The sequence below is a fragment of the Artemia sp. Qi Xiang Cuo genome, chromosome 13 (assembly GCF_049724085.1).
Source record: "Artemia sp. Qi Xiang Cuo chromosome 13, ASM4972408v1, whole genome shotgun sequence".
In the NCBI taxonomy this organism is placed as follows: domain Eukaryota; kingdom Metazoa; phylum Arthropoda; class Branchiopoda; order Anostraca; family Artemiidae; genus Artemia; species Artemia sp. Qi Xiang Cuo.
The window spans coordinates 67,477,336-67,504,420 of record NC_142806.1 but is presented as its reverse complement, the minus strand read 5'-3'; the positions used below and the strand labels follow the sequence as shown (position 1 = coordinate 67,504,420).

The window sequence follows — 27,085 nt, the reverse complement described above, 5'->3', positions numbered from 1 at the left end:
ACGAACAATAGCAATAGCACAGTTGAACAAATTTCAATGAATTTAAAAGATGAGAATACCCTCCACCCCCGGGAGCCGTTGGCCAAAGGCCAGCCGCGGGCGGGAGCCGCGGTCCGAAAGCCGGCCGCGGGTGGGAACCCCCCACCCCCGGGGTCGAAGGCCGGTGGAAAAAAAACTGTACACAATAGCCGCTGCTGCTGCATGTTAGATTAGGTTGTACCATTTGGTTAGGTTAGGTTAATTTATCCAGACCGAGTTGGTTGTGATAGTCTACACATTCAACTCTGTCTAAAATTCAATAGTGGCCGTGGGGAGTACTTTTGCACCATTCGCGAACACAAAGACCTTGTCAGATATACATGACATGATATTTTTTTCAACTCTGAGAGTATAATTTTTATACTGCAGAGAGCGAATTGCTAGCACCTTTGCTCTTGGCACTAGACAACTATCTACACAGTTTCTGTAGACAGTCATGTTGAAATTATTTTTTAAAAAATGTGTGACACCCCTCTACACGCCTGCTTTACATCTTTGTCATGTGTTTCTACACAATAAACTTTAGGACCGGGGAACACCCCATTGGATATTAAATCATTCCCCGTCTCTGATTTTAACATTAGTAGCTGATTGGGAGCTTGACGTTTCACCAACTCGGGGTAGAGGGATGCATTCCAGTTAGTGAAATCCATCCGCGAGCTGATGTGCCCCCCATTTTCTAAATCATTTAATAAATCCCGGTTTTAACTTTTAAATGCAGAGAATCTGTGTCCCCATAATAAACTTGAACCTCCCCCTCCCTGGGCAATTGTACCTTGCACACATTGTAAAAAAACGACAACATGAGTTTTTTGGAAATTTCCAGTACTAAACTACCTCCCGCTATATTCTTGTTCAGTACAACATTCCTCTTTTTCCTGTGTAGAAGAACCATGTTCGGCTCTATGCTCGTTAATATTGTAAAATTAGGGTCGGCTATAATTCATGCACATTCTTGGGGGCATGTCACAACGTCACAACGTGTTCCTACGCTTTCACACATTTTGCCAAACGCTGAATTTAAAATGAGCTTGTACATTTCCTTTTTAACTTTACTCTTTGCCTGAGAGCGTTATTGACAAAGGTGTCAGTAAACATCTTCTGACTGAAGACTGAAAATAGGGTTTCTGACTGAATTGCAGGGCCCTATGTATTATTGTGTTCTTGAAACCATTGTTTACCATCCATCGCAAAAGCACATGGTGGACAACGATATTCTGTTTAGGGTCTAGATCTGAAATCAGTTTCTGCTTGGAGGGTATCCAGTGGATGCCCATATCATCGACCAAAGATCAATTGTATGGGCTCAGCGATTCCTTGGTCACTGGTCTATTGACACAAGGAAATACAAAATCTTTGATAGAATCATGAAGTTCCAATGGTATGCGCCCGTCAATTTCAAAGAACCATCCTTGTGGCCCATTGCCTCGACGCTGTGAATGTTGGGGATCTCAAAGGATTCTCAAGCCATTTATAGTTTCCACACGGCAAAGAGTAGTCAGACATTGCCGAGGGGTATAACTAGTTCATATCAAGAAAAACTGCAGTAGATTTTACATCAGTGTCTTACCCACTTAGATCCGTTGTTAAAACTCGATCTCCATGAAAAACATACCCCCCCCCCCTCACCGATCTTTCTACAAAAAGGTGTTTATCCACATCAGTGATCAACCGTATTTCCTCCCTTCTAATTTTTAGAATCAAGTCCATCACCAAATGTGGTGTGGAAAAAAAGTAGCCAATATATAGTCAAAACTCTGAATAAATTTGTTCTGTGTTTTTACAGACAATATCTAATAGAGTGAGTACGTCACTGGACAAATACGTTCTACATTAATCCCACGCATTTTTACAATTACCCTTATTCGATACCCTCTTGGCAAATTTATATTACTCGGCAGTACTTTAACTGTTGGTAAGTGAATTGTAGAAAGCTTCAATTGGAGATAGTTTTTCTTCTCTTAACCGTGCGCCAGAGCAGTAATAGTCTTATGCGTATATGCCTTCACATGTCAGTAGGTCATACATTTCACTGTCTGGAAAGTGCTGTTTAAGCAGAGGAAAACTATCAAAATTGTCGCTTTTCTGCACTTGAATCAATTGACTAAGAGTCTTGGGGAAGAAACTATATGAATCTAAAACCGGATTTTATTCCAGCACGTTTGCCCATTATTCACTACCTGCCATTTCAACTCTAGAAGCACCAGCGTCTCAGATGATTTTGGGATAATATTGTAGGTAAATAAATTGTTTACCCATGGACTATGTACTCCCCCTCCCTCCCTGTGCAAACGTGCCAAAGCTGGTAAAATAAATTTTAAATCGTAATGTGAATCTTGAATGAAAACCGGTATGAAAAAATACTGGCTTACATTCACATTGCATGATTGATGTTCTACACCACGAAAATTACTACCCCCTGATGATATTTCCTGCCACAAGTGATTATGATCCCTGACTTTCCCTTCCCCCCTCGTCCCTTTCCCCGTAGTCCCCGCTTCAAATTCCTCCTTAAAAACCCAGCATATTTTTTGATTTTTAATCGCCAGACGATCCTCTGCGAACAGCAACATCGGGTAATGAGTACTTCTCAAACTAGAAATAGCTCCATTTGCAGTGACAATTAATTTAGTCAATGCCTTGATCATGCACTCATTCTCATTCAATGTTTCGACTATTTCTAACAACTGCATTGTGTTAGAGTTGTCTCTTTGTGCGTAGACAAAGGAAACCGCAAAAGCTTGATGTTCTTTGATTCGACTCGGAAATCGAGGATCATTCACATCCACTATCCTAGCTTCACAATTCAAAGCAATCTTATTGCTTTGCAGGAGCGTATTTTTAAAATTTTTTAATCTTAAAATGGCCCTGTCACCCGAAAATGTTTCCACTGATTGATAACCATGACGCCTGCAATGCTTTGTGTGATTCTGTAACTTTAAATCACTATGAAATCTAGACAGGCATGTTGGACAGTAGAAACATGTCCCCTTATTCTTACCCTCCCCTAGAAGTCTACTGATATCTGTAATTGGGTTAAAATGGACAATTGCATTGGGTTCATTATGTGGTGCATACAACAACCAAACCCAGTGCTTCACCAATTCAATTGACGGGCCTCTTACTGGTAACAACACCCCCTTTTTTTACAACGTGCTCCATCCTCAAATTCAGTTTCACATTGGGTCACAGTAACGCCGATATTTAAATGCGCATTAGCCCTTTCAAAAATATCAAATGATCTTAGCGTTACTGGAAATATTCCCTCTAAACAAGAGAAATCTGCAGGGGGAAAATCAGACCCTTGCTTCCCATGTACAGCCCAGTATTCCAAATTTTTCTTTGAAGCGTCACATACTAAAAATTCGAATGCTGATATGAGGAAATTGTACATGAAACAATTTTGACCTGTTTCAAAACAGATTCGTTGAACGCCCTTACATCCTTCTAAATCGGGATTATATTTTAAAACTGTAGCCCTCTCAACACCCCCTCCTCTTAAAATAAAATCTTTTTTTTTAATTTGCAAATATTAACGCTTAAATTTTCAATAAATAAAACTACGGAACCACTCCCGTTCTCATTATAATTTTCCAGATGCATAATAATGTGGTCTATCCACTGCATAAAAGCGATTTTTTTTACATATACATGAACAATATCTATAGGGTCAAATATAAAATTCCCCCCCAGAAGTGAATTAAAGGGATTTCCAAAGGTTGCAATATAAACGACTATTGTATTTAATATCGAATTTATTTGATATAATTCTGGTTGTATTGTAAATTGTATATTGTTACCCTCCCCCTCTTGTATATTATCCCCCCCCCCACACATACTTTTTTCAACAATAGGGCTGCGAGAATTTATCGAAGTCATTTCATTTGTTTGAACTGGAACTATGCCTATTAAATCAGTGGGGGGAGGGTTCTCAGTTAACTCATTGGTAAAATCATATAAATTTGCGATGTATTTGGACTTAGCAATGGCAAGTCACCCTCTGCACTAGCTACATTCCTTGCTCAACTCTGCTATTATCTATATTGATATAATTAGTTAATAAATTATCAATATCATAGTGTATTTCAACAGAGGTAACGATACCATGCCATTCGTTATCGTTGATAGTTGATGTTTCATTGTTCTGAATGTCATGAAAATCCATTTCCCTTCAATGATTTCTTGATTTGTTTCTTCTTCAGCTGATGAGGGGGGGGGGACAGAAAATATGGAACCAATTCAGTCTATAAAAGAAAATAGCTTATTTTCAAAGTGTCTAAAACACCCTATTTTTAAAATTGGATTATTATTTACAATTGCTTAAAAACACAGTTAGTAGTAGCAGAAGCAGTATCACTATCTGTATGGACATAGTATTTTCGTTTAAATGAAGCTCCCCCTATACATTCCCTAAAAGTTTTACCTCAATACCCTTAGCGTCATTAGTTACAGTAATTGTAGTGGTAATATTGATACTATGCAAATATTGCCTTCTGTCTAGTTCAAAATCTACCACAACTTTCCCTGAAGGGTTTATCTTAATAATGTAAGCCGCCCTTGAGATATCACTATGTCTCCCTTTGGAAAATATACATGCTCATAGTAGGTTTTGATTTTGTTCAGACAACCCCCCCCCCCCCCAAAAAAAAAATCATATTAATACTCATTATCTGCTTTGGAAAAAAATGGGGTCTTTACTTGGTTTGAAATGGATAGCCTATCCCTTTCAGGCCATCTCCTGTCATGATATGCAACTCATTCTGATAGAAAGTTGTTTTTATGATATCTGTAGAGGCAAGGTGAACCGTTCGTTAATAAAGCAGTTTTTACTTGAGAAACAATATCGCAAAAGATTTTGCTACTTACTATTGGAAATTATGACCGGAATATTGTGCCTTTTTTTGGCTTCGCTAAACTAATTCAAGAGATCTCAGCAGGCTGAATACATGCACTTGACATGATTCGATAATTAGATAGTTCATAAGGAGTACGTTATATTTCCTTTGCGAGAAAAAATCTTTAGCGAGAAATAATAAAGAAACTTACATTTAGGTCTACAGCAAGCATTTTGAAAGCTGTAGGGACCATATCATTCTCACCTTGCATTTGTCGTGAGCGGCCTGGCAATGCTTGATAGGGGGCGACCTCACGATCTTGTGCATCAGTGACGTTATGAGCAGCCATCCACTCTCTCTTTAATTTTCTAACAGGTTGTATCGGAGCCTGTTTGGATTGGACTTGGGTAGGCAGCGTGGCAGGTCGATGGTATGGATCTTGTCCAGGCATCGCTTGTCTGGAGGGCCTCGGCCAGAGGCCATATTACACAATTGACAACTTCGCAGGGGTTTTATCATTAACCCTAGCTCTCTTTTCAGGAGGAGGAGGGCATTTGTCAGAATCGTCCTTAAAAAGAATAAAAAATTTTGATAAAATAACGATTCCCGTTTTACAAAAGAAAAATTAGTACCCCTCTTCTACAGAATTTATTGTAAGGCATAATTATGTCTAGAAAGCATCTGCCATTGTCCAAAAAAAGCCCCTCCCCCCCCCCTTTTTCAGCGAAGCAAAAAGTAAAATTTGCGAGAAATATACCGCGACAGTCAGTAGCTTCTATTTGTACCATTTCGAGAAAAAATTTAATATACTCCATGTTGGAAATCTACCCGAAAAATATAGAACTCCTATCTTGAGAATTTAGAAAAAAAAATTAAATACAAGTCTAGAGACACAACGCATATATTTACACATTATGGGGTCCTCTAGGGTAAAAGGATGTATCAATTTATATCATTTAAAAGGACCCGCGCTTCAATAAACCTTCTCATGATAGGTATGTATCTTTTTCTTAACCCCCCCATATAAACACTGAGTACTCAAAATGGAAAACAAAGTCTATATGAGACTATTTATCATAACTAACACCCGCACCCCTAGCAATTCAAAGGATTTACTGTAGAAAAACATGTCTTTAATTTGACCAAAAAAAGCATCTTTTTTGTGAAACCAATATAATGCTTAAGTGCAAATTCACGAGAATTGGCATGCCGGATGTGTATTTGACCATTGCCAATAATTACCCCTGTTTAAATCTTTACGGAAATGTTTAAGTCAGGTTAGCGGCTTAATGTCATAGGGGGATCAGTATATTAATATCTAAGAGTTGACGGATTTCAGTTGTCACTTTTAGCTAGGATATAGAAAGCATAAAAATTGTATATATTTGTCGAAAAAGGAATTATTTCCAATGAAAGATTTAAAATCATTAACGGGGGGGTTACATGGTAAAAATGAGCGTATTTCACGCTTTCTAACGACCATAAACATCGCATAGTGGAGATTTTTTTGTATTGGGGGGGGGGGTATATCCTGAATTTGAATATGTTGAAGGGGGACTACAAAAAATGATTTTATGAACTCACATTATTAATCGATGTAGCTAAAACTTCCATGTTAACAATATCTGATGTTCTCTCCATGATGTCTTGAGAGTGTACGATAATTTAACCTCAACGCCTGTCCATTATAAACAAAATCTCAAGGGTGAATGGTGATGTAAGTGAAAACTTACGTAACTCCCTGATTGACCTAGAAAGAGACACGTGATCCTGTCCTGTTGGTGGATCAATACATTTAGAAACATCACCTGATTGGCCTAGAAAGAGACACGTGATCCTGTTCCCGTTAGAATTGATAATCCAGCAATTGTTGTTGGACTTATGTCTACATCCAAGAAAACAACAAATAAATTGACCGACACTCATGATCATCAAACAACCATCAACAAACAGAATAGAAACCACGTAATAACCATATAACCATCAACAAACAGAACAGAAACATCATCAAACAGAGCAGAACATGAAAAAAACCCATCAAATCATCAACTATCAACAAACAGAACAGGAAAAGACATCAAATAACCATCAAACAACAATATAACCATGACCAAAAACATCAAACAGAACAGAACCATGAAAAAACATCAAATAACAGACCAAAAAACATGCATAAATTATGTAATATCAGTACCTTCTTGCCCATTCTTACTTTCTTCCTATCTCTCTTTAGCACTTTCCTTATCATCGATTGATTCCCCATGCCTACTTTTAACGGGGACAAGTACAGATTGCCTATCCCCTTTCAATTTTTTTACATACCAATGCAATCTGTTACTACTATGTTGTTTGGCTGCATCTTCCAGATCCTATGCAATTATGTCTAAGGCTTCCACTTCAGAACTTTTTAATTCATATTTTAATTTTTTCTCTATTTCCTTACATTCCTCTTATTATCATATGATGTATCACTCAAATAATTCTTATACAAACCCTTCTCTTTTCTACCAACCTTAAATTGTTTTTATCTAATATTCCAAGCTCTGTTTCTAACTTTCATCCCTAAGATACCATCTGCTACTTCCCAAACTATTTTTTTATGTTTGTTGCGTCCATCTCCTACATTGTCAAATTTTAGACTGTCCAGTTTCAAGTATTTTTGGAAAATATCTCTAAAATTCTCATTCGTGAGTCTAATAATGTCATAATTTCCTAGTATATAATCACTCTTCACAAATTTCCACGCTAGATTGACTCTAAATATTACTAGACGATAATATTTAGTTTTAACGCCAATAGCACAACTCCTGTATAACCTAGTACCGTATCTTGTATCAATCCAAACCAAATTTCAATTTACAATAGCTTAATCAATAGGTTTGGCCGTCTTACCATTATATAAGCACCGTGTTAACTTATGGGCCCTCTTATGATCAAATACTCTGTTGTTTAGAACAAGATTCATACGCCTACAAAATTACAGAAGTCTATAATCGTTATTATTTTCCTTTCCCATATCAAATTTGCATGGGTTGGGATACCATCTATGCCTGTTTCCATAATCCTGGGCATTAGTATGCTATGATAAAATTACATATTTTTAAATTAGATCCTGTCTATTTGTATAAGAAAAGGAAACGATCAAAACTGGGGTTTTTAGGCCAAAAGAGAATACTGAATAAACAAACAAATCGAATATTTAGAGGGAACAACTGCCTCTCTTCTTCAGCGCGAAACGAAACAATGTATTCAAGAAAAGTGCCGAATAAAAAAAAAAACGTGGAAAGTCAATGTGAAAAGACACCAAAAAACCAATGAAAAAACAAAAAATCAAAAGATGAATAAAATTCAATAAAAGCCAAAAATTACAAGAATTAAAACCAAGTCCTTAACAACCATAAAAATTTCCAACTAAACAGTATTTTCGTTTGGCCTTAAAAACCCCATTTTTGATCGTTTCCTTTTCTTATATTATGACAGGCCAATGTGGTTTAAGAAATTATCTCTGTCTATTTGTTCTTGTAACTATACGCGAAAATCCTCCGAGTCACCATTATCTGTATCAGTCGGTTCAACTGGGGCCCACACTACTATGAGTAATACCTTGTAATTTTAATCGTAAAAATGAGTAGCTAGAATTGTTAACACCTCCCCAGCCTAAGCAAAGCTTAGAAGGTTCCTTATTCATTATGAGCCAAAATCCCTGTCTATGCATCCCATGCTTTTTGCCTAGGTAAATAAATTCAATAATATCTAATTTCATGTTTCTTACTCCTGGGATATGAATTCTAAATGCTGTTACAAATCCAGTTCAAAATTTCTGAAACTGTCATTCAAAATATCAAAACGAAGTTGTTTTTAGTGTTGCTATTACCCCAACTTTAAAATTTGATTCCATCTTTAATAACCTATGGCTTCACATAGGCTATGACTTAAATGACAACATACCAAACGTATGGCGGACCTAATATACCTCGACACTGACCTTCATTAGTCCATCATTTTTAAACTTAATAGGTTTTGTAACTAATGGCTTCACATAGGCTAAGACTTCAATGACAACACACCCAACCGTAACAACAATGGATATAAACAAATTTTGTATGCATTTTTTTTGTGTAACCCTACCTCCCCCCCCCCCCGAGAAAATTTTTTGAGTAAAACCCCCTCCGAAAAAAAAATCCTGGGTACGGCTTTGAAGCCAGCAGCCAGTCGTAACTTTTGTGTAAAATTTTGGTACATATGCAGTATATCTTACACACCGCTATACACTGTATCGGGAAACAGTAAAGAAAACCAGTCAAACGGGTCTTTGCAATAGAGAAATGGTTCACAAAGCGTGGTTTCTCGTTGCGTTTACAATATTTAAACTATTGTTTCCGTGGGGTTTAGGGAAGAAAAAGGCACCTAGGTTAGGTTAGGTTACGTGTTTAATATATGCTATGCTTTACCCCCCCCCCCACTAATGTGTAAATATATAGCCCACATTTGTTTCTAAACTCTTATAATTGCATTCTATTTTATTTTATTTCATTAGCATTAACCAAACTTAACTTCTTTCGTGTATAACATACAATGCATAAGTACCAATTTTTTTTTTATTATCAGTTCTTCTGTTTCTCTCTGATTTCTAATATGGTTTTGACGATTTTTTTTTTAGCCACAGGCATTGTTAGTTGATGGCAGTTACTTACTGTATTAGCTTCAAAATTTCTTCTCAGTCAACTTCTAATCCTACAGTAAATGTGAGTGTGGTTGCCTGGTGGACGCGTTTTAACTATGGTTTATATCTAAGCGGCCCAACAGTCACACGGTTGACAATTTTGATGGACTATTTCAGTTGACAATCGTCAACTAGCAGTTGACAATTGTGAACATGCTATTTTCTATTCTCTTTTGCATCCATCATTTAAAAAAAAGAAAAGAAAAAAAGAGATTTTGTTTGTATAGGTTATATGGATGCTTTATCTATGTATTTAGGGAATAGACAATGTGTGTTGGTAGGACACTCAAATGTGTCTGGGGCAAAACAGGGCTTTTTCCAGTTGAAGAAGATTTTATCGTAAAGAGTGGGGTATGGAGCTTGGGGCAGCCCCCTAAACAGAAATTATTCCTTATATAAGGAGGACTGCTCCCTCCCAATTACCCCTCTTCATTCTAAAGTCTTTTAGTACTTTAAATAAAGGTTCTGATTCTAATTAAATGACTCTTGTGTTTCAGGAATCGTTCTTACAGAATTGAGACAAAAGGTCAAATTTGTTTGTAAAAAGCAGGTATAGAGGTGGGGGGAACACCCCTCATATACGGAATAATTTCTGTTCATTTTAAGTCTTAATGCTGCTCCTTACGTTCAGTAGAAAAAACTTTTTTTTATTCTGATCTTTTTTTTTTCAAACAATCCTTGGAAATCTTATCTCCCCCTCCATAGAAATTCCTCTCCCACAAAAATTTTTCTACAGATCTTTACTTTCACGTAAATCCCCCCCCCCTGGGAAATTACCCAAGGACAGTTTCATCCTCGCTGTGAAATACTATTGCTACAGCTACTACTACTACTAACAACTCACCGCAGCACCAAGCCACTTGTGGCCAAAACAGCTACGCACCCTCCTCCTCCATCCCAATCTATTCAAAGCCTGACTCTTTGCACCCTCTGAGGAAGTTTTCATGTCCCTTAAATATTTCGTTACGACATCACGCACCGAGAACGATCTGATTTCCGTTTAGACCTAGATGGTTGGCCAAAAATAACAGTCTTTGGCAATCAGTAATCCTTCATCCGTAGAACGTGCCCTAGCCATCAAAACTTTTCTCTCAATATAGCCCTAAAAAGTGGGATTGAACCATACTTGTTGTACAACCTACTGTTTGAAATACGGTCAGTCAGTCGGGTACCCATAACAATCTGTACGCAATTTCTTCCCCCTATAATTTTTTTTCCGAACGATTCCACCTGAAATATACTCCTTGCCTTACTTTCATTTGAAAAATGACTTTTTTTATTCAATTTCTGGTCTGTTTCTGGTCATAGTGGAATCCCCTCTGCGTGGAAAATTTTTCCTTGAAATACCCATCCAATGGAAAATTTATCTCCCGCGGAAAATTTCCCGACGGAGAATTTCTCCTGGTGGTAGCTCCCCTATGTAATGTTTCTCCCGCGGTAAATTCCCCCTCCCACAAAAAAGTCACCCTGAGAATTACAACTCCACGGACAAATTCCCCCGGATAATACCCAAGAGCATCTCTACATATAAAATGGGGTCGTCAACGAAAAAGTAAGACATATAAAACGAATTTTCTATATTAACTCTGGCAAATTCCCTCCGTATAAAGTTTCCCCTGGAAAATTCAACTTCCATCCCAATGAAAAAATCTCCCCTTAGAAAATTCATACCCAGTAAATTGTCCGTAGGCTTATACTTTCCAATAGCAAATACTATATGCAAACAATGGGCAAATTTCATAGCTTGGGGTTCTTCCTCCAAGGGTTCTGTGGAGTCATATCATCCCCAAAGACTTAGATATTGAACCTTTCAACTATACTAAGCAAAATGGCTATCTCAACATTTTGATCGGGTGACTTTGGGGTAAAAAAGGGTATGGAAGAGTCGTTAGTTGCCATCCAGTTTTTTGGTTACTTAAAAAAGCCACTAGAACTTCGAATTTCCATTCAAATGACCCTCTCCCAGTCTTATAGAATTACCTCTGTAATAAAAAAAGACAAGCAATCAAATAAACAAGCATCCGTGATCTTAGTTCTGGCCAAAAAAAAAAAAAAAAAAAAAAAAAAAAAAAAAAAAAAAAAAAAAAATCAATTTTATTTAAGATGGGAGCTTGAAAACTCAACAGTAGGGTTATATGATACGCTGAAACCGAAGGTGTAATTTTAAATAAGATTCCTTGACTTTTGGGGGACAGTTCCTCCTGTTTTGAAAACCAGGCGAATTTTCTCAGGCGCATAGCTTTCGATGGGTAGCATTAAACTTGATAAATCTTATATATTTGGAATAAGCATAAAAAGCCAATTCTTTTTATGTATGTATTGTTACCCAAATTCAATTTTTTTGAATTTTAGCTAGTGTTGGGTCGAGTCGATTTTTTCTTACCACGTTAGTTACCACGTTCGTGGTTCGCTACCACGAACCATTTGATACAAAAAAGTATTGGAGTCAGTACAAAGCGGTAAGGTTGGTAGACTACACCCATTTATCTCACAGAATTTGAACGTATGGCATGCCCACCATGAATTTAGTTGGATTACAAACACTGCTCTTAATCTACTTTTAGATGGTGTGAGGAGCTTCAAGAACTGGGAAAACATTTTACTTGGGTTCAGATATTTGAAAACAAGGGAGATCAGATGGGATGCTCAAATCCTCACCCACACTGCCAAATCTGGTCTTCATCTTTTTTTCCAAATGAGCCTAAGCTGAAAGATTTAAACCAAAAAGCCTACTGGCAGAAGTATAAATCTGTCTTGCTTATAGACTATGTCAACCGTGAACTTGAGAAGAAGGTAAGCTGTTTGAAATTATACTAACAATAGCCTAAGTTAGTCTTTAAGTAAGTAATACTGACTTACGTCTTAACCTACTCAAAACTTAGAGCCACATCTACGAGGGCTGAACACTAAATTGAATTAATTAAAAAAAACTTTTTCCACAAAATAAGTTTTTCAAAAAAAGTAAAGAACCCCATTAAACCAAAAATGAGCAAAAATAATAAAAAAATCTACCAAGCGTGAAACTACCACAAATCAGAATCGATTATATGGATAAAATCGACTGAGAACGACTAAAAGAAAAACTGAGAGTACTATGTTCAAATTTTCAGGGCTACTTCTGCTCTTAAAATTTATCCAAATCAAAATAGCGTAAGTTTAACCAAGCTGTCAAAGAAAGTTAACAGATTTTTTTTAAGAATGGTAACAAGTTTTCTATTTTAGGTCAACTAGAGGAGGCATGTAACTAAATTAAACACTACTATTTGTGTCCAAATTTTTAAAAGGGCGTATGCTGTTAAAAATTGCTGAAACTTTTTCTACGGCATGAAAATAGCAGGCCAAACTATAAAGTCTTTAAAAAAACAAAAAGATTTAAAGAATGATTTTGTTTTTCCCTGAAAAGACTATGTCAATATAAAACGAACAGAAATTAATTTTAAAAACTTTTTCCACAAAATAAGTTTTTCAAAGAAAAGTAAAGAACCCCATTAAGCCAAAAATTAGGAAAAATAAAATAAAAAAATCTACAAAGCATGAAACTACCACAAATCAGCATCGATAAATAAATGAAACCCAAAACAAACAGAAAATGCAATAAATAACCGAGTCAAACTAAAAAAGAGCAGAAATTAACATGAGTAGGGCCCAAAACCCCTATGTCATCCCAAGGCCAAGACATAATTTGCACTTTACTAAAAAAATACAAATGAATGTGCATTGTCAGTTAATAGAATAGAATATGATTTATTGGCTAAAATAGCATAAAAGCTAGCATAAGCCCGTCAGAATTACAATAATAAAAGAGATGTTAGGGGATAAACATAAAACAAAAAATTGAATCAATAATAAACCAGATGTTAGGGGATAAACATAAAACAAAAGTTACATCAATTATTAAAATGGGAAACAAAATAGGGGACAAAAGAGTTTTTGTACCTCTTGGTTAACATTTGGGGATACAGGTCAATATAAGTATTCGGAGCTCTACGAGCATTGAGTCTTGTATAAGGAAGGGTAGGGGGATTTTCTTTAAAAGGCGGAAGAAAATGTCGAGGATAGTCAGAACTAGGGCACTTCTGACCAAAGTTCAGGATAAGGATGTGACGTCGTGATTCCAATCTAATAAGTTCAAGTCTAGCCAAACCTTCATCGTATGTAGTATAGGCCGTCCCCAGAATAATTTTTATTGCTCTTTTTTGAATACTTTCAATTTTAGAACATTATTCATTGGTCAACCCAGGGTGCCAAACAGGGCAAGCATATTCCAGACAGGGTCTTATATAATAACAATAATTGATTTTAAGGTTTTGGATTTGATATGGAGAACCGTTTGAGAAGGGAGAAAGATTTAAGGAGAACAACTACCTGACTTAAATAAGTGGGAAATGTGGGAGTTCCATTTAAGGTCGTTGTCCAACTTCATACCTAGTAGTTTAACCCTATTTAAATTTGGTATACAAAGGTAATTATTGATACGGGGGTATATTTTAAAAATAAAAGAAAATAACATGAAACTGCTTTTGGGTATGCTTAAGTTGAGTTTAACATTGTCAAGATCATTCTTTAAATTGTTAATTAGTGAATTGAGTGTAACATTCAAAGTATTAGATGTTTGACAAAAGTTCAGTAATGTCAAATCATCCGCAAATTTAAAAGAGTTGTAAAAACTTGGTACAACATTATTAAAAACCATCAAAAATGCTAAAGGACCTAACTTAGTCCCTTGAGCTACTCCACAGGAAATTGAGGAAAAACCTGGTGAATCTCCGTTAGGAAGGACTACACATTGCTAACGGCCAGACAAAAAGCTAGTTAACATACGTAAAACAAAATCTCTTGCACCTAAAGCCCTTGCATTATCTATAACTGTCTGATGATCCAAATTGTCGAAGACTTTGCTAATATCAGAAAAAACAGTCTCAACGTAAGAACTATACAGCTCAAGATGTTTGAAAATAGTGTCAAGTAGATAAATTAAGCAATGCGTGGTGCTATGATTCGGCCTCAAGCCAAACTGATGAGGGTTGATTTTATCATGAATATCATCAAAAAGGAAATGGCAAATAAAACTTTCAAAGATTTAAGAGAAAATGGAGGTTTTTGATATTGGTCTTAAGTCAGAGGGAACTTTTGGGGTCTTAGTTTTTGGGATAGGATATATAATATCTTGTTTAAAACCCACTGTAAGAATACCATCTACAGAAAATTGGTTAAAAATAGCAGTTAGAGGTACACTTAGATACTTGACACATTCCACACTTAGCTTAGTAGGAATATCATCTTGACATACTGACTTCTTTGTGTCACAATTTTTGACATTAAATTGGGTCTGATGAATTTCAATCACAGGAATGTCACTCACTGCACTTTTCGCCGGCATATGCTGGAGAGTATATGCATACTCTCCTAGTCATTCTTGGGGTTTAGGATAAAATGAAGTTTAGTCTCTAATGAATTCCGAATATAATCCTTTTTATTCACACTTGTTCAAAAACTGGGATTTAATCCTTTTTAAAGAATAAATATGTCTTAACAGGTCAGCGACTGAATAGCAACTGAATATACATATACTGATATACTGAATAATATACATATACTGATATTTAATAATCAAAATGTTAATATTATTTGATTTATTAAAGTTATAAAAGTAAAAACTTTTATATTTTTTTATCCAATTCCAATCCAATTTCCAATCGAATGAGCCCTTTTAGAAGTTTCTACGACAACTCCTTCAATGCGAAGGGTCCTGGTCTAAGACCAAGAACCAAAAAGAAAAAAATAATAATACATTGTGCCAACATCGTTCTTTACTTAGGTAGCGCTATTGCGCTGCCTATGATTGAGAGATGCAAAGCCATGCTATGAAAATTGAGCAATTAATATGACATGTTGGCTGGTAATAACAAATTCACGTTAGTAAACAAGTTAGAAACCTTTGTGGAAATGTCTCTTGCACTCTTGCGGTCTATTTAATGACGTCATAAATAAGTTGTACACAGATATAGAGCTTCCGTACCTCCTGGAATTATTTGTCTTTAATATATATGAACAGCCTTTAATTTGAGACGAACTCTAGACGTTCATTCCTAATAGGTTTCATTTAGTCACTACTAGACATCTTCTGAGTTTACTCTATCCACTTTGACGAGTCGAATGGTTCATAAGTCTGTTTTTAAGCATCTTTTGAAAGTTTCAAAGAAATGCCCAAGCGACCAATCTCTACCTAATTCATCAATGGTAATGCCATTATGTTGTGACAATAATTAATTTTTTTTAATGAAATTTCTAGCAAAAAAAATTAAAATACTTTTTTATTAAAAACATATTGAATGATAAATTTGATAGTAAACTTCAATTCTAAGGAAAAATAAAACGTAAAATGCATAAAAACGGGTAAATATTTCAATCAAGACAATGACAAAATACAAATATAGGTAGAACGTTTCATTTTCAAATTTGCAGGCTTTTTTCAGAAAAATAAATTATACAATGTGAGGAAACCACAAAGTACATTTAAAAAAACACAAAACAATTTAGAAATAGAAATAGTAATTGGATCAAACACTCTTGCCTAACTCACCTAACTCTTTATGTACTACTCACCTAAAAAAAATGTACTACTGTACATATTTTTCGGCTATTCAGTTTATCGTTTCGGCACTGATTTGGGTCATATTCTGTATAGTTTTGGCTTCACTGGGTAGTTTTTCACACTTTCTGTGTGCAGTACTTCGTGATATAAAGAGTTAGGTGAGTTAGGCATGAGTTTTTGATGTAATTTCTCCTTCTATTTCTAGTGTGTTTTGTGTTTGTTCCTGCATAATTGCAGGAAGGGAAACATTGTCTTCTGACAAGAATTGAAATATGACAGTTGACAAGACAATGACAAGGAAGAATTTTACTGCAATAGATGTGATTTGAATAAAAAAAGATATATGTATAAAATTTCTGTTTGGTTTCATTCCCCTTTTCTCTTTGTAATGTATTTTGGTTGCTGCGGTAGTTTCCTAGAGTCTAGAGAATTATGCGCAGTACTGGCTGTTTTTCATATTCTTCTACTCGCTTCAATCGAAACAGATGGTACCTCAAGCCTTCTGCCTTTGCTTCTTGGAGGTGCTTGGCCTGCGGCCTTCGAATGACGATATCCACCATGGGCATTATGATGACAGTAAAATGACAATTAGTATTACTTACAGGAATGCCATGGTGTAGTGATCATTTTGTTGGGCTTTAAGTGAATGGGTTTAATTGCACAGGAACTAAAAAAAATTGGAAAAAATGTTTTGCCTAGAAACTTTTGTAAGGAATAATATTATTAATTATAAAAAGTACGTTGCAAACGTGAACCAATCAGTTTATATCAAAATTTTTACCACGGAACTATAGGAAGTTGGACTCTCTTTTTCTATTTGATCCAACTGATGCTTATTTTTCAGCAAAAAATCTAGAGTGACAAAGAAATGAAATATGAGGAAAGACAAATTATTCAGCATTTTTTAAATGTGGTAGGTTCTTTGTCAAAAACATTAAGGCAGCAAATGGAACAAAAAGTTTTTGAATTACGAACGACTGTTTTTCACTAATAAATTCTGGATTTTTCTGTGGTATTAATGTGCTGACAAATATCATCCCCTCAACACTGGTTAAGATTACGTATTGACAGTAAATGACCTGACAAGTATGTGTCCCATAAAAGAGTCATACTTACTCCCGCCATTTACCCGTGCCCCAGCTATTTAAATATTTGCCTCTCAATTACTTGGACTATCTGTCTTGGCTTGTCTCTTTTTACAATTAGCCATGTCTTGATGCAACCTACTGCAAAATACTTGATAACTTCAATTCAAAATCAACGGAAGCTGTAAATAAGCGTTTTTGATAATATTGAGCGTTTTATGGACGTTAGAATTACATTTCTGCCACCAATCTAAATATTTAACAACAAAATATTTAACAATAAATATTTAACAACAAAATATTTAACAATAAATATTTAACAACAAAATATTTAACAATAAATATTTAACAACAAAATATTTAACAATAAATATTTAACAACAAAATATTTAACAATAAATATTTAACAACAAAATATTTAACAATAAATATTTAACAACAAAATATTTAACAATAAATATTTAACAACAAAATATTTAACAATAAATATTTAACAACAAAATATTTAACAATAAATATTTAACAACAAAATATTTAACAATAAATATTTAACAACAAAATATTTAACAATAAATATTTAACAACAAAATATTTAACAATAAATATTTAACAACAAAATATTTAACAATAAATATTTAACAACAAAATATTTAACAATAAATATTTAACAACAAAATATTTAACAATAAATATTTAACAACAAAATATTTAACAATAAATATTTAACAACAAAATATTTAACAATAAATATTTAACAACAAAATATTTAACAATAAATATTTAACAACAAAATATTTAACAATAAATATTTAACAACAAAATATTTAACAATAAATATTTAACAACAAAATATTTAACAATAAATATTTAACAACAAAATATTTAACAATAAATATTTAACAACAAAATATTTAACAATAAATATTTAACAACAAAATATTTAACAATAAATATTTAACAACAAAATATTTAACAATAAATATTTAACAACAAAATATTTAACAATAAATATTTAACAACAAAATATTTAACAATAAATATTTAACAACAAAATATTTAACAATAAATATTTAACAACAAAATATTTAACAATAAATATTTAACAACAAAATATTTAACAATAAATATTTAACAACAAAATATTTAACAATAAATATTTAACAACAAAATATTTAACAATAAATATTTAACAACAAAATAAAAAGAAACTTGCTCCTTTCATCTTAGTTATAGTTACAAAATGTGCCACCATTACCATTACCACTGCAATCAATAGTCATAGGTCTAGTTCTAAGGCGACTTCCTAGTTACCTTCAATTTTTTCAGGAAAGACTAGTCGAAGTCAATGACTCCTGGGTTTGTCTAGTTCCTTACTGGGCAACATGGCCGTTTGAAACCATGTTACTGCCTCGAAGGCATATTTTAAGACTAACCGACCTGACTGAGGATGAAAGGATAAGTTTGGCAGACATCATGAAGAAACTTACCACTCGCTATGATAACCTTTTTTGTACTTCATTTCCATACTCTATGGGCTGGCATGGTAATCTTAATATTTAATTTGCTAATAAGTTAGATAATTTTCTTTTACGCAATCAGGTAATTTTTGAATTTCAAATAGCCTATATTGTCTTTGAAACAATGCAATAAAATATCGTTTTTACAATAAGAAAGGAGTCCCTCCCCTAAGCACCCACGCTGGGTGTTAATCTTATATCCCACCTATATATATATATATATATATATATATATATATATATATATATATATATATATATATATATATATATATATATATATATATATGTACATTCTTCGAAATAAAGGAATAACGGTGGTTAAATCCATATTCATCTTATTGTTTTATCCTATAAAGAAATATGCTAGACTTCAGCCTAAGATCCCATATTCATCTGAATGTTTCCCATAAAATAATCTGCTAGACTTCAGGCTAATGTTTGACGGTACTTTTGCTGTACTTCATAACTGTTTTTTTTTTTTTTTACTGAATAAACCAGAATACTTGTTTTTTTCGCTTTTTTTGCGGGGGTTTTCTTTCAGGTTTTACTGCCAAACAATCTGGCTAACGATTAAAACCAGACACTCAGAAGGATACTTCTACTATTGCTAACAATTTACTGCAGCATCAAGCCACCTGAGACCAACATAATTACGCACGCTTCTCCTCCTCAATATATTCAACGCCTCTTTCTTTGCAATCTCTCAAAAAGTTTCGATTTCCCTTTCTTTCCTTGTGACTCCCTCCCAACGCATTCAGGTATTTTTCAATTTTTGTCTGTCCCTAGATTGCTGTTTGACAAGAATGATCTTTGGCAATCATTCATTCTTTTTCGACAGAACGTGTCCTAGCCATCTTAATTTTTCTCTCATTATAGCCCAAGGAATCTAGATTCTAACACATTCTTCTACTGGTTACGGTTTAAAATACGATCATTCAGACGGGCATCTTTTGGAGCACCCACTGTGCACAACCACACTTGACCACGGTCATCACTTTTTCATTTTTAATTTTGACTTGCTTCTAAACTCCTATTCTTTCAAATGGCTATTCCCTTAAAATAAGTATTATAGGCTAACTGAAGGTATTTCCATTTTCAGTAAGTATTAAATAAAAAAAACAAGTTTTTTAAACTGAAAGTAAGGAGCGACATTAAAACTTAAAACGAACAGAAATTATTCCGTATATGAAAGGGACTGTCCCCTCCTCAACGCCTCGCTCTTTACGCTAAAGTTTTTTATTGTTTTAAAAAATAAAGATGTGAGACAGAGTTAAACTTTAGCGTAAAGAGTGAGGCGTTGAGGAGGGGACAGTTCCTTTCATATACGGAATAATTTCTGTTCGTTTTAAGTTTTAATGTCGCTCCTTACTTTCAGTTTAAAAAACTTATTTTTTTTTATTTAATTTTTGAACGTTTTTGAATAAATGCAGGTTTTGATCTTGGCTCACTGTACATGAATAATTAAAACAAAATTTTCATATTAATTTACTTTTATTTAGTTAAATGACTTTCTCGAAACTTGTTTAATTTTATTTACGAACGTTTCTATTAGTAATAAATATACGTAACTTACGAATTAACTTACGTAACGAACTTCTATATTCATATATTTTTAATACGTTTATTAGTTGGTTCGTCCCCTAGTCAATACCTTGCTCTTTCAGCTAAAGTTCGAATTTTGTTCCAATTCTTTAAAAATGACCGCTTAATCACAAAGGCCGTTAATTAGAATAAATATCTCTTATGAAAGTACTAAAAAATCTTTGGCTTAAAGAGCGAGGTATTGACTAGGGGTTGAACCCAATCATATATGTAATATTTTCTGTTCGTTTAAAGTTTCGATGTTGCTGCAATTGCAGTTGAAAAACTTGTTTTTTATATTTAATTTCTGATCTTTTTTTAAATAATGATGGGAAGTCCGGCGTCCCCTTTATAGCAATGTCCCTTCCCCCATGAAAACTTCCTTCATGGAAAGATCCTCCCAAATAACCCCCGACCCCCCCCCCCACTACCAGGAAAACGTCTGTATACTTCCAAATAACCAATACTATATGTTAACATTGGGTAAAATTCATAACTTTCAGCCCTCCCCCCGGGAACTTCGGGGGATTAAGTCATCCTAAAAGAAATACTTATTATATTTTCGAACATGCTGAACAAAATGGATATCTCAAAATTTTGATCAGGTGACTTTGGGAAAAAATTGAGCGTGGGAGGGGCCTAGTTACCCTCCATTTTTTTTGGTCACTTAAAAAGGGCACTATAATTTTTAATTTCCATTTCAATGATTCCTCCCACGATATTCTAGGATCAATAGGTCGATATTATCCCCTCTGGGAAAAAAAAAACAACAAACAAACACACAAATTCATACGCATCCATGATCTTTCTTCTGGCAAAAAATACAAAAGTCCAAATTTTTGTAGATAGAGGCTTGAAACCTTTACAGTAGGGTTCTCTGATACGCTGAAGATGGTGTGATTTTCATTAAGGTTCTATAACATTTAGGGGGTCTTTCCTCCTTTTTCCGAAAATCAGCCAAATTTTCTCAGGCGCCTAACTTTTGATGGGGAGGATTAAACTTGATGAAACTTGTATATTTGAAATCAGAATTAAAATCTGATTCTTTTGATGTATCTATTTGTATCAAAATACCGTTTTCTAGAGTTTCGGTTACCATTGAGCCAGGTCGCGCTTTACTTACAGTTCGTTACCACGAACTGTTTGAAATATTTGATTTTACAGTTGGACGGTAAAGCTTTTCTCTTCATGGGGGAAATTTTTCAACAGTGACTCCACTTTTTATACGATATGGATAATACTAAAGCAGCAAAAAATCATGATTTATTCCGAATCTCAAGTTATTATCCAGTATAAAACCGAGTAAAAGAATTCGTGTTAGTATTCTAGTTTTGAACAACCCTTTTCTTTCTCTTTATTCGCTCCTTAGTTCTAATTTGCATGCATGTATTCATATTATAAAGTTTATAACAAAAAAATAAAATAAGAAACTAGTTGTATCTATTGTTTTATATTTTTCTTACTTTCAGTTAACTCAGGATCAAAGACAGGAGAACCACATTTTTAAAGGAAATTAAATAAAAAAACAAGTTTTTTGAACTGAAAGTAGGGAACGACGTTAAAACTTGAAACGAGCGAAAACTATTCCGTATATGAAAGGGGCCGTCCCCTCCTCAATGCCTAGCTGCTAAAGCAAAATTTTTTTATTTTTTATAAAAAAAAATATGCTTTAAAGAGTAAAAATATAGCGTAAATATCGATGCGGTGTGGATGGGACAGCCCCTTTAAAAAAAGGCAAAAATTCTGCTTGTGTTAAGTTTTAATGTCGCTCCTTACTTTCAGTTTAAAAAACTTGTCTTTTTTATTTAATTTCTGATCGTTTTTTAGTTAATGCAGCTTTTATTTTGGCTCGCCGTCATTGAATAAGTACACAAAATTTGCATAAAAATTTTACTTTTCTTTTGCTAAATGGCAGTCTCTAAATTTGGTTCTGACGTAATTTACAAATTAACTTACGTAACGAACTTCTATATTCGTATATTTTTCTTCTGGCAAAAAATACAAAGTTGCAGATTTTTGCAGATATGATCTTGAAACATATGTTATATGTTTTTCTGATACGCTGAATCTGACGGTGTGATTTTCATTAAAAATTTTTCACTTTTAGGGGATGTTTCCCCCCCTCTTTAAAAAATCAGGTGCGGTTTCTGAGGCTTGTAGCCTTTGATGAGTAATACTAAACTTAATAAGATTCATATATTTAGAATCAGCATTATAAGCCCATTCTTTTGATACATTTTTTGACATCAAAATTCCGTTTTTAAAAGTTTCGATTACTATTGAGCCGCATCGCTTGTTTTTTTTTATTGTTTTTTTTTTTTTTTTATTACGTATATGTTAGTACGTATGTGAGGGGGTTCTCCCCTTAGTCAATACCACGCTCGTTACGTTAAAAATTAAAAAAAAATTTAATTCACAAACCCCTGAATCACAAAGGCCGTTTAATTAGAATAGATAGCTCTTTTGAAAGAACTAAAAAAAAACCGTAGCGTAAAGAGCGAAGTATTGACTTGGGGGAGACCCCCCTCATATACGTAATAATTTCTGTTCATTTTAAGTTCTAATGTTGCTTCTTATTTTCAGTTGAAAGTACTTGTTTTTTTAAAATTTAATTTCTGATCGTTTTTTTAAATAATGCTTGGAAATCCGGCGCCCCCTTCATAGAAATGTCCCTTACCCCAAAGAAACATCCTCCACGGAAAGATTCTCCCAAGTAATCCTCGCCGCCCCCCCCCGTCCCCCCCCCCCACCAGAAAAAAATTCTTCCTGAAAATGTCTATATACGTCCCACTAACCAATACAAGATGTAAGCAATGGGCAAAGTTCATAACTTGCAGCCCTTCCCCGGGGAACTGTGGGGTATTAAGTCATCTTAAAAGATATATTTATTAAATTTTTGAATATTCTAAATAAAATGGCTATCTCAAAATTTTAATTGTGTGACTTTGAGAAAAAAATGAGCGTGGGAGGGGGCCTAGTTGCCCTCCATTTTTTTTGTCACTTAAAAAAGGCAGTAGAACTTTTAATTTCCGTTCCAATGAGCCCTCTTACGATATTCTAGGACCACTGGGTCAATACGATTACCCCTGGGGGAAAAAAAGAGAAAACAAACAAACAAATAAACACGCACCCGTGATCTTTCTTCTGGCAAAAAATGCAAAATTCCACATTTTTGTAGATAGGAGCTTGAAACCTCTGCAGTAGGGTTATCTGATACGCTGAATATGATGGTGTGATTTTCATTAAGGTTCTATAATTTTTAGGGAGTCTTTTCCCCTTTTTTCGAAAATCAGCCAAATTTTCTCAGGCGCTTAACTTTTGATGGGTAAAATTAAACTTGATGAAACTTATATTTTTGAAATCAAAATCAAAATCTGATTCTTTTGATGTATCTGTTGGTACCAAAATTCCGTTTTTTAGAGTTTCGGTTACCATTGAGCCGGGTCGCTCCTTACTTACAGTTCGTTACCACGAACTGTTTGATAATTGGTCTGATTTGGCAAAATATTCAAAATAGCCCAGTTTTTGAGCACTAACCTCATCCTAGATTTTCATTGAATAGAAAAATTTACAAGTAAAAGAAACGGCCTATTTTATTTAAAAGAATCAGACTTGATTTAGATTAACTTAAACCTAAAAATATATCCCATTTTAAACATACCGAAAGTAACCATGTTTTAATGGTTTCTAATTTTACCAGGTAAGGCCGTGCCATCAGCTTTTATTTCTTAGCATAGATATTAATTCATGGTTATCAATAATATTTACATTAATTATTAGTATTAACTAATATTAATTTATTCTTTAATAATTTATTTTGATTAACATTCATTCATTGTCACTTAACTGCTTTACTCTAGTGATACTAGTTTTAAATTTCTAAGAAAGTCATGTTGATGCGTTAAAGTTCCTGACTTTCTTCTGTTAAAATTAAATTTCAAGAAACAACATTTTTTTTTTTTTAATTAAAAGCAAACAGAAAACGAATAAAGAACCTATTAATCAAGAAAGTAAAAAAAACGTCAACAAAAGTGAACCCAAAATCTCAAACTGACATTAGATCAAACAAATTTTCCAGAGATTCTGAAACGCAAGAAGTGTACCTTTTAGTCAATAAATAAAAAAAGTTTTTTCAACTGAAAGTAAGGAGCAACATTAAAACTTAGAACAAACAGAAATGGGGGTGGGGGGGGTGCTCCTCCTCAAAACCTGGTTTCTTACGCTAAAGTTATTACGCTTATGCACATTGTTCTAATTAAACGAACCTTGTGTTTCGGGAGTTCTTCTTAAGAAACGGGGACAAAATCCTAAATTTAGCGTAAAGAGTGAGGTGTTTGAGGAGGAGCAACCCCCCTCATATACGAAATAATTTCGGTTCGTTTTAAGTTTTAATTTTCTCCTTAATTTTCATTGAAAAAACTTGTCTTTTTTATTTAGTTTCTGATCATTTTTTAAATAATGCCAGGAAATCTGGCTCCACCTCCACGGAAATATCCCTCCTCCCCACGGTTACATTCTCTGAACAATTCAATCCTCCTGAAAATTGACCCTTGACAGTTACTCTTAATATCTCCACGCTTAAAATTGAGTCGGCAAAGAGAAAGCAAGACGTAAGGAGAACTTCGTGTACAAATTCTGGAAAATTAGTATAAAATGGAAATCCAGTAGTCTGGAAATCAGTATAAAGTGTCCCATGAAGAATCCATACCCTTGAAACTTCCCTCCCGATGGATAATTCTCCCCAAGGAAAATCCTCCCATCGGAAAACTTGCCCCCTCCTCCCGCGAAAAATGTATGCGTACTTCCCAATAGCAAATACTATACGTAAACAATGGGCAAATTTTTAAACTTAATCCTTTCCCCAGGGGTTGTGGGATTCATGATGTTTCCAAAAGCATAGTTATTCGGCCTTTCAGCTATGCTGAACAAAATGGCTACTTCAAAAGTTTGATCGAACGATTTCGAAAAAAGTGCGTGGGAGGGGGCTTAGCTGCCCTCCAATATTTTTGGTTATTTAAAAAGGGCACTAGAACTTTAAATTTCCTTTGGAAACCATCACCCCTAGGAAAAAGAACAAAATAAATAAAATTTTCATTAAGGTTCTATGACGTTTAGGGGGTATTTCCCCCTTTTTTTTCGAAAATCAGGTAAATTTCATCAGGCTAGTAACCTTTGATGTGTTATACTAAACATAATGAAACTTATATAATTGAAATTAGCAAAATAAGCCGATTCTGTTGATATATCTATTGGTATCAAAATTTCGTTTTTTAAAGTTTAGTTACTATTGAGCCGGATTGCTCCATACTTACAGTTCGTAACCACAAACTGTTTGATTCAATATTTTAGTGTATCTTTTAGTATCGAAGTACTCGTTGAACAAGAGTCCTTTGACTAGTTATGGCAAGTACTTTTATTCTACATGGCTCAAAATCTAACTCTAGTAGTGTGAGGTGACTGAGATACCCCTTGCCTCCCCATTTTTACCACGGAAAAATAACACATTAAAAAAACAACTCGAATTTGGTTTTCGAGTGAGTTCACCTTTCAGACTCCAAATTCAGTCAGCTGGAAAGCAAAGCCAAGGTCAAAAACCTTCAGTCTAAAATGCCTATACAAGAATTTAACTTACCTATAAGAAACACGGAGTTATTTTTAAGAAACTAAGCCTTTTAGCCTTTTAAGAAACTAAGAGCAGAGGTTGCCATCTCTTGTGCACAGGAAAACTGAATAACGGCGAAGACCACACTGCTTTTCCAACATACGAAAAAAGCAAAGTTTTACTGAACAGGGAGCTTTCTCAACACCGAAATTTAATAAATGAATATTTGTTTTTACCTGAATATTAACCTAAACAAATATTTTGGTTGTCAGCCATCAGGCAAATAAAAGGCAAAAACTAAAACAGATACACCAGAAAAAGAAATGTAACTTACTCAAAAGACTTCAATAAAATGAGGGTGCACTTAAACCCAAATGGAATCAGGCAAAATGTTCCTGCAGTTGCTGTAATTATAAAAACTTATCCTCTAAGCTGAATATCCCATAGAGGTAAGGTTGGATACAGACCTATGCTACTATTAACAACTCGTCCCAGCACAAAGCCAATGAAGGCCAGCATGCTGGTCATACCAGTTTATTTTTTACCACGTTTTACTTAGATTACTTTCTCTGTCTGTCTGTTCGTCGCAAAAACTTGAGATGCTTATTTCGACCCATTTTACTTAAATAAAACAATGTGAATTTGTCATCCACAGCAATCATAAAATTATGCTTGTGTGATAAATAGTTAGATATCAATAGGTAGTTGACTGAAACTGTGCACCATGTTTAAATTTTCAGGAAATTTTTACAAGTTTTAGCAGAAGAGTTCACAACATTCATAATATTCAAAACATTTTAAAGTATGTTTATCAAAAGTATTCCACAGAACCGAAAAATTTCCCTTTCCCCTTTTTGCCTTTTGTAAAACGTAGTTAAAAAAAAGTTATAAGGTATTTATTGTGATAAATGACACAAGGCTCACCACTCCTTGACTGATGGTGCATTGTGACAGTTGGGTATTGGCCCCAGGTTATGACACTGGGTTTCACTCTCCACCAAATTTGGCTGATATTTGGCCAACTTTTTCATTACCTATCATGTTGACAAAAATTGAAACCCTTGACTCCATGTTTTTCTCCTCTAGAAATTGATATTAGTATTAG

At 34.3% G+C, this 27,085-nt stretch overlaps 1 protein-coding gene across 2 annotated transcripts in view; it reads left to right on the top strand.

Annotated features, from left to right (window-relative positions):
• Galt (Galactose-1-phosphate uridylyltransferase) overlaps nucleotides 1-27,085 on the top strand; it is a 50,880-nt gene that overhangs the window by 16,210 nt on the left and 7,585 nt on the right. For both annotated transcript variants that reach the window (XM_089098683.1, XM_089098684.1), the window contains exons 4-5: nucleotides 12,162-12,390; nucleotides 18,604-18,820. In XM_089098683.1, the coding sequence (XP_088954809.1) occupies nucleotides 12,162-12,390; nucleotides 18,604-18,820 (446 nt within the window). The remainder of the gene's footprint in view (nucleotides 1-12,161; nucleotides 12,391-18,603; nucleotides 18,821-27,085) is intronic.